Here is a 9301-nt window from a genome sequence, read left to right as displayed (position 1 = left end):
GCTGACAGGGACCCAAAATATGTGTAGGTTTATGTGAGATGTCTGGTGCAGATGACAGCATGCTACTGTAGGTATTCTAGAAACTTTGACTTCAAGTTCACATTGAGTCAATCGGGGCATTTACATAACCTGACAAAAAAAAATGCACTGACAGCCAATAAAACAGCTTTTGGACTGCATTGCCAAAATATCTGAAATTAGAGAAGTCATGATTTAGTTCCTGGGTATAAATATAAATATATCTTATTTAGAAAAGAGCAAAAACAAAGTTCTATGAAGAGGCTGATAAAGGGGAAAAAAAAAAGATTTGGTGAGCAGAATCAGGACCCTCACCCCCAGTCAGTTCATTCTTTCAACTTTGGATAAAATTTTGCTCTCGCAAAAATCTGTGTTAGTTGCAGTCATTTGATCATTAATAGTTTTTGTCTTCTAATTTAAGACAACAAACAAAAGAACAATCAGCTCCCAGTTCATTAATGTCCATCTGCTTTTTTAAGTGGTGGTTGGTAAGCTGTGTAGAAGAGCCAGCATAATACTAATAAATGGAATTTAAATCTTTACTGCTCACAGCACTGAAGAATTACATTTTAAAATATTCAGCAGAAACACTCTCCAGAAACAGTGTCTCATTGTGAAGAACACTCTGTGACTATTTCTTCAAGATGACCATGTGAAGGAAAAATCAACTTATCAGCCACCTTGGACTCCTTTAGGTGGTGAGTTTTTGACGTTTATCACTTTCATTCATCACAGTCATCATTCCACAGAGCTGCATCTGGAGGCCGTCGGCTTCACGTCTTGAATTTTGGCTTTTTGTTTTCTGGTTCTGATGTGCTGTTAACGAGCAAGTGTTTATAACACTGGTTTTATTTTTGTATTTTACTGTTTAAACAGGCAGAAACAGACTGAATCCAGCATTTTCCTTGTTTATGCTGACATGGAAATTTTAGTTTAGGTACAAAAAAAGAACTAAGTATCAGTTATATCCTGAGGAAATCCAGTGTTTACACTTCAAAAGACCAACATAAGCTCACCGAGGCAGGAATGATCACTCAGAGTCTCAATATTTATGTAGTATATATCAGAACATAGACTTCCAACACTGTCTTACCTGCTGAAATCTAAATACTTGGTAGCTCTTACCCGTGCTGGACACCAATAGCAGCTGAAACATAAATCATAACTCCACAGTTGGCCTGTTGGGCTTGACTGATTTTGTTTTCCAGTCAGCACAACTCAACAAAACATTCATATCTATCTAACAAAGTCTAGAAATCTATAATAAATCTGCAGCACTCAATGAAACCTCTTATATCTATATATAACCTAACTCCAGTGATTGTATGACATACAACTAAAAGGTAGGCCTAATTGTTTGAAAGAGAAGAAATTATAATTAAATACAATATCGGATTCATAAAAGCAAAAAAGCAAAAAAAAGGCGCTGGCTGTAGTTTTGGTTTTTTTTTGTAGTTTTTGTACTTTTACTGTATGTGACAATGAGATGCTACTAACATGAGAAAACCTACATTCACTTGGTGAGCACAAAACACATAAAGCTGTTACAGTCTATGCTTTTATATCAAATGCAAATATGTATATACAACCATGTACAGTGTTCAATACAATGTTACAATAATGTCAAAACACTTCATTAATACGGTCAGGAAAAGAATATCAGAGTTGAAGCTTTTTGCACTTACTGTAGCATATTTGATTATCGTAAGTATTAATTTGACTATAAATACAAAATAACTTAGAACATTAGTCAGTTTGTTAGGTGTAGTAATGTTTCATACATGTTGCCTATTATTACAGGTACGTTAAAGGAGGCTCTCATAATAAAAGTTGCTTTTAATTACAGGTCCCCTATGCGGCCAGTGTTAGTTGCCAACGATATGAAAATCCTTTCATGAAAAAGTGCTTAACAGTAAAGCTGGCTACAAAGTCAAACATGGCTTCAAGTTCAAAGCCTCTCATGATAAATATCTCTCATTTATGGTTTAAAAACAATAAATATCAGTGAATAATAAGTACATTAAGGTTAGTTAGTTAGTTTAAGTTGAAACGCCCTTTAAAATACTGCTCAGTATTAGCATACAGTGTTATTCAAACTCAGAAAATAAGATGTTCAGGCTTACATAACAATCAGAGGAGCAGCCACAATGCACTGTTATTAAAAAGTTAATAATAATTAAAAGACATATGAAAAAACATCATTAATATAAACACATATATTTAAATGCCAAATAAACCCTCTGCATTTAACAGGATTTCCATGATATGATTCAGAATGAGAAAAAATAAAATAAGACCTTGTGTCCGTGTACAACATTCAAAATGCAGTAAACGTGTTGCGAGAATAGAGCAATTTGAGGATTTATCTATATTAGCGATCATTTTACCCTGTAAAACACAGACATCAAGATTACCCTGTGGAAGGAGATTGTGCCTTCTCTGTCTTGGACAAAAAGACTATTAAATAGCACAATCTCCTGCAGCCTCTGTCAGCCTTCATGTCATCTGGAGGCTGGGAGGTTTTCAAGCAGAGGAGAGGACAGTGTTGTCGGGAGAGGCTGAACACGGACCCACTGTCCTCTCACTCCAACAGCTCAGACGTCTGAAACAGCCCAGTGAGTGAGTGTTTTCCCTGCAGTCTGTCAGGTGTGTTTGAACCTTCCCATGGCAGTTGTATCCAATGTAGAGATGGCTGGCTGCTCTGAGTCAGTCATTGAGACTGAGTGATTGGTTGATTTCTTCTCTTGTTGTCTAGACTTTTATTAGATTATCTACTTGTTTATGAGAAGTGTGTTCTTATTCGTTGTTTCTCCAGTTTTTTGGCCTCATGCATCGGCATTGGGCAGGTCTCTACCTGGCTGTATTTTCCTGTGGGAAAGACATAATTCATCAGTGAGATATTGATATAAAGATGTATAACTGTATAGAAAATAATTATCAGTTAAAAGTGGAGTTATTTAATCATTTTCTCTAGTATATAGTCTTTGTGTGACTGTCTAGATAAGCAGAAATGAGATGGTTTGATGTCTGTGGGAGTGAATGAACATACTCGTGTTTTGTCAGGGAGGCTTTGTCGCAGGTGACCTCTGTGAGCTGCCCCCCCTCCTTAGTCAACGTGTGAACCCCCGCCAGTTGTATACTGCCTCTAGAAGTGGATATACCCTTTAGCTTCACTTCTCTGCACACACACAAAGATTTCAAATATGATAATGACAACTTGGCGATCTACAAAAAAAAAAAAAAAAAAAAATCTATTTTGTGGAAATATTTTCCAACCTCTACTTACCCATTAGTGGTTCCCTCTCCATCTTCAAGTGTTTTCATGCCTGGGACTTTCTGTCCAAAGAGCTTCACAGAGATGGACATGAGCAGGCCACAGTGATTTCTGTAGCAGCAGGTCACGTCCACCACCAGGAAAACCAGCAGGAAAATCACCATGACGATGGCAACCACGCTGCCTTTGGTCATGCTGCGGCTCACTTTGGAGGGAGACATGAGAGAGTCAAGATGACCTAACTGAAAGTATGGAAAATATCCTCACTGTGGCAAGAAACACATTTTTGTCAGCACTCCCAGTTCACAGTTTAAGCCACATGTCCTGACTAAAGAGCATGTTGTGGGGACTTGTTGGGCTGGGGGTGGGGTGGGGGGGGGGTCACATACCAGGCTGTTCTCCAATGGTGAAGTTGAATGTGGCAGGGACAGAGGTACCATTAGCATTTACTGCTGTCACTTCCAGTTGATAGTCAGAGCTGAAAGACAGGTCTTGAAGGGAGATAGAGTCACTATTGGACGGCAGCTCCATCTCTTTCCACTCCGTGCCCTCTTTATCCTGAGAGAGCATACAGAGAAAGCATAGGAGATCACTGAAGGAAACAAAAGCACGAAAAAAGAGCCATTCATATACAAAATCACATTGCCTCTTACCTGTCTGTATCGTATGTTGAAGTGCTGCAGAGGAGATCCACCATCATCAGTCTGTTTAAGAGGGACTGAGAAGGAGTTGCTCTCGATTTTCATCCGATCAAGTGACACAACTGGACTGTCTGGTTCACCTACAGGATACAGGAGGCAGAAAGGAAGGAAAGAGCTGATGACAATGCATTCAAATTCAACAGTCATAAATAACAATCAACACCTCATCTTCGGATTCAGAGGTATCTATTTATACAGGCTGTTGTTTTTGGTAGTATAGTTTATTGTTTCACAGTTGAGTAGATGACAGTATAATTTACCCTCTGAGAATGGATGACAGCGGATTACATGGTGTCATCAGTAGCATGAAAGAACATCAGGTGGATGATGATGATGATGATGATGATGATGTCATGGAAATGTTAGCACGGGAGATGAAAAAAGATAAATTAGTGATGGCAGATGAGGAGGAAAAGCCTTGCTTGCTAGATATGTACTGTGCACCACATGCATGTGTGAATGTCTGTGCTCCACACATTGCATGAAATATGGGTTTAGTGTGTGTAACACTTACGTATTCCCTGGGTGCGGACTGTCTTTGTGTCTGAGAACTGTCCCACTCCCACTGCATTTGAGGCAGCCATACGCACTGTGTACGTCGTGTACTGCTTCAGGTTCGTGATAGCTAGAGGACCTACAATAGCAAACACACACACACACACACACACACACACACACACACAGAAAGACACAACATCAGCTGATGTGCATGATTAAATGTTATTTCGGTATTTATGGCAGGACAGATTTTATGGTTTAGGCACTGTAATGCAGAAAAGATTAACTGACTGATTTTCTCCTGAGAGTCATGATGAACCGCTGCAAAGCCTCTTTGAGGAGCAGATTTCTCACCTGAAACTGGGACTGCGATCTCCTTCCACTGTTCTGCTGCACTTTGCCTCCACTGTAGAATGAAACTTGTGATTGGTGTTCCTCCACTGATGGGCAGGGTTTTGAGGGCGAAGAGGACTGAGGTTGGTCCAGGTGACACTGACAGGTAGTGAGGCAGACTGGGCTCGGCTGTGAGTCAGGAGGGCAGAGAGGAGGGAGGGGAGGAGGGAAGAAGGAAAAACAAATATTAGAATTGTAAGTCAGATGCATGATCATAAGTGAAGATGAAATCTACGACTTTTTTCCCAAACACAAAAACAGACATAGACTCTTACTGTGTATTGCAACATCTCTTGATGCATTTCCAGAGGCGCTGACAGCCATGCAGGAATACAGTCCACCATCAGAGGGCATCACCTCCTCAATCACCAAAGCACCATCAACAACATGGACGCGAGCAGAGGTAGAGTCCTGACAGCGGGAGGCACAAAAGGAAACCTCCAATCAGATCAAACACAAATCTGTAATGCTCAGATTTCATGTTGTTGGAGGAGCTGGACAGTGCTAAAGGTCACTGAGGCTCTAACATGGAGCTGACTGGAGTGCTGTTTGTCATATAGCTCATGCATCTCTGGGGCTGCTCAAAACTGCATGTGTGTGTGTGTGTGTATGTGTCTATACACTCTTACCAGTGTGTATCCATTGTGCTTGTTGAGCCAGTGTAGCTCAGGCTGAGGATGGCCAGAGACGTTACAGGACACAGACACACGCTGACCCACTGACACACTCTGCTGCTCTGCTGACACAAACACCTCTGGGGCCTCTGAAATACAACATGTCTCTTATCATAACAGTAACCAGCTCGCTAGAATTTAAAGAAACGCTGAGAAACACATGTCCAAGTGTCATTATAGTACAACTGGATAAAGTAAATCAATTGAAAATCACTGTCATGCTGACAATTAACATGAAAAATGATAGAAAACTCAACTAACCAAAAACATGAAGCATGATGGTGGCACTGCTCTCAGCTATCTTGTTGGCGGCAGTGCAGATGTACTCTCCGTAGTCGGCCCTGGCAACAGACCTGATGGTCAGCTGGCTGCGGTCTGAGTTAAAGTGATGGTGTGAAGGGTCAATCGTAATTGGCCTGTGGACAGGAAGTGGAGAGCAAAATACACTTTGAGTACTCAAAAGACAGTGTTATGTCATCCAGATGTTTGCAGACACAACTTAATGGAGGATAAGGGAAAGATCGAGGCCGGCAGAGGGAGAGACGATGCTTCAGAAACTGATGAGGAAATTTGTCTCTGTTCACCCTCTGACACACAGATAAGATGCTATGCAACAACAGCAACAGGCCGGCTGAGAGTCAAGGGCGCTTGTCTGTATATCAACACAGTGACACAGTTTTATTGCTGATGACAGATTGTCCAAAGGTTGAAAATAAAAACAACTTAATATTTAGAAAAATCATAAAAATGTAAGTCAGCTGAAACGAAGGAAAGCAATGAACTGCAGTGAAAAAGCCAACTGAAAAATAACACATACTGTCCGTCATTAGACTTCTGTTGTGATGTAAAAGAAGTAGAGAGAAACAGGTTTAGATCTAAATCAATTCCACACTAAACTTGTACATTGTCAGCATAATGATGCATAATGTACCTCTCTGAACAACATTTATGGAGACACCAAAGAGTAACCAACTCTCGACAAGTCAGGACTTACATGGTCCAGGTGATGTTGGGTTTTGGTAGACCGTCCACCAAACACAGCAAGGAAACGTTGGTTTCTGGTCCAGCCAGCACTTTTTTCTCCTCTTCCTTCAGATGCACAGTAGGAGGAGCTGCGGGGGGGAATTATATTTGAAGCAAACATTACATTTCATTTACTTCAAATACAAAATGTGCTCATGAGTAGAGTCCCTGACACTCAGCGCTGTGTTACACAAGAGTCAGGAAGGATCTTTGTGTCATTGATTACCCCCACACTAAAGACACTGACCGTTGACTACAACAGAGACGGAGAGGTGCTGATAGACGGGCCTTCCTCTGATCTGGGCCTGACACAGGTATGTCCCAGCATCCTCTCTTTTCACTTTTTCAATGAAGAGCGTGTTATCAAGCAGCTGACGCACACGCCTTCCCCCTGAAGTGAGAGAAAATGCAGAGCGTGATGGAAAGAAGCAAAGGCAGAGGCAAAAACATGAAAAAGACAGTTATATTTCTGGGTGAAAGTCTGTTATTCAGCCATAAAAGTGCAGCTGGACAAAGCACACTGCAGAGCTCTTTATGCTATTTAGCAAAAGTATCGCTGAACTCTGTGTGCATCTAAAACATTCAGAATGCTTGTAGAGCCTTAATGTTAGTTATAGCAGACACAAATCTAAAAGATATTTCTGTAGGGTGTCAAAATGATGTACAAAGCAAGTGCTCACTCAAAAACAAAGCATATCGCTGTAAGGGTGACCTAATGGGAGTATTGACAAGAGCTACATCTACAGATCAAGGTGCTGGTCATACCATAAGGGATTTCTTGCTTGTCTCTGAGCCAGTGAACAACCACCGCTGGCTGTCCGGTCACCAGGCAGGGCACCACACCATCTGTGCCCTCCAGAAACTCATGGTAGGTGGTGGTACGGCCAAATGATGGACCCTCTGCCAAAAGAGGAGAAGCTTACAGTATCATGCTGATTTTGTACACAATAAAGCAACAAAACGAGTGCTAACATCATCAAAATAAACAGGGTTTGGTTCATTAAACAAGACCTCATACGCTGAAAATAAGCAACTTGAAGATTTCGATGGACATGTTCAGCGTTCACGTATGTGTGTGCAGTCAGGTGTTACGTACCATGAACATACAGCTGCACCATAACGTTATCATGGTGTCCACTGTCGAACTCACACAGACAGGTGTAACTGCCCGCATCCTGTATCGTAGCCTTCTTAATGATCAGTTTAGAGGAGGTCTCATCCACCTTGGACACCTTTTCTTCATCATCGATTTCTTCTCCATCCTTCTGCCACGTTATGTCTCCATCTCCTCCAGCTAGGACAGGAGGAAGAGAGACAGAGTGAAAATAAACGTGGAGGCTCATTTCCTTTAAGAGGTTCGAACTGAAACATTTCACTCACAAGGACAAGATTAATGACCCATCAAACGAAGACTCACCTTTACACAACAGTAAGATCTCGTTTCCGACCAGAACATCTGGATTACTGGTAATGATTTCCATCTTTGCATCTAGAGGAGGAGAGAAGAACAATGCTTGTAGAACTGATAGTTCTGGCCAGATTAAACTGATGACAAAACACATCGATGCAACACCAACATCACAGCAGAAATACCCATTTTAGAGTCAAGGTGATTATTACTATTTGTCCTTTGTAATCTAAAAAACAGATTGATGTAACACATGTATTTTGTGCTTTTCGAGTGTGAGTTTATCCGTCTAGGTCTGAAAAGACAGATGTGGTCTGAAGCAACTGACATGTAGGGCATCAGAAGTGAATATATGAACCAAAACTGATAAACTAAAATGTAGATGGCAACTTTAATTAGAAATTAAAATTCTGATATTTTTGTTGGAATATTATTCTGCTTTATCACATTTTATAGCCCACAAAAATAGACCTTAGATCTTAAGCTTTTACGTTGACAGAACACTCAAACAGAACAAAATCCAGATTTTCCCTGTTTGTACAGATTTGTGAGGAAAGCTTTCAGATATTTCCTCAGTTACTGACTGCATGCACTTTAAAATGCCAGCATAAACTTGCTTTTACTCTCAGTCTCAATATCTCAGCCATGCAGCATATATCAAAACATCTCATCACAACAACGTCTATAGATCTTACCTGTGCCGTACATCAGCAGCAGCAGCAGCAGCAGCACGGCTGTCCTCAGGATGAGAGCTGATTGGTTCTTCATGTTCACCTGGTGGATGATTACCAGTCCTGTGTGACTTCAAATCAAAGCTGTGCAGTCAACCCAGCTGGAGACGCTCAATGGCTTGTCTGATAGAGTTTACAACATCAACTAAAAATCTGCTATGATAAAAAGGAACTTCAAATATCGGTAACTCAGTCTCCCGCTGACGTGCAGACACCTGCTGCTTCCTATTCACCCAACATAGCTATGATGGGGAGAGGGTCTGTGTCAGGGGTTATATAGGGCCACAGCAGAGATGAGAGGAAACAAGAAAAGGGTGGAGGAAGGGGGAGAGAGGAAGCATTGCTCTCTCATCTTTTAATCCCACAGGGTTACTGTTGGTCATTCATGAAGACAAATGGGAGGTGACTGAATGACGTCTGTCCCTCTCTTTCCTTTCCTATGTCTCACGTTTGTCCCGACCTATGCTTTGTCTGCCTCTATGTTTCTATATTTTTACTTCTCTCTCTCTCTCTATCACTCTCTCTCTCCCTCCAAGCTACCGGATGAAAGCAGGGGAGGCAGCACCCCAGGGGAAGAAGAG

General features: G+C 41.3%; 1 protein-coding gene across 1 annotated transcript; it reads right to left on the bottom strand.

The window, feature by feature from the left end:
• Nucleotides 1-2820: 2820 nt before the first annotated feature.
• On the bottom strand, nt 2821-8816 carry ncam3 (neural cell adhesion molecule 3). The gene is made up of 17 exons (XM_070966819.1): nt 8685-8816; nt 7999-8070; nt 7678-7875; nt 7347-7481; nt 6829-6972; nt 6553-6670; nt 5820-5974; nt 5514-5647; nt 5160-5295; nt 4846-5013; nt 4508-4627; nt 4254-4256; nt 3946-4073; nt 3682-3850; nt 3305-3497; nt 3068-3196; nt 2821-2886 (listed from the first exon to the last, which is right to left on the bottom strand). The coding sequence occupies exons 1-17, from the start codon at nt 8755-8757 to the stop codon at nt 2844-2846; spliced, it is 2118 nt and encodes a 705-aa protein (XP_070822920.1). The 5' UTR covers nt 8758-8816; the 3' UTR covers nt 2821-2843.
• Nucleotides 8817-9301: the final 485 nt, after the last annotated feature.

Source organism: Chaetodon trifascialis, chromosome 7 (genome assembly GCF_039877785.1).
Source record: "Chaetodon trifascialis isolate fChaTrf1 chromosome 7, fChaTrf1.hap1, whole genome shotgun sequence".
Taxonomy (NCBI): domain Eukaryota; kingdom Metazoa; phylum Chordata; class Actinopteri; order Chaetodontiformes; family Chaetodontidae; genus Chaetodon; species Chaetodon trifascialis.
This window is presented reverse-complemented; position numbering and strand designations above follow the sequence as displayed.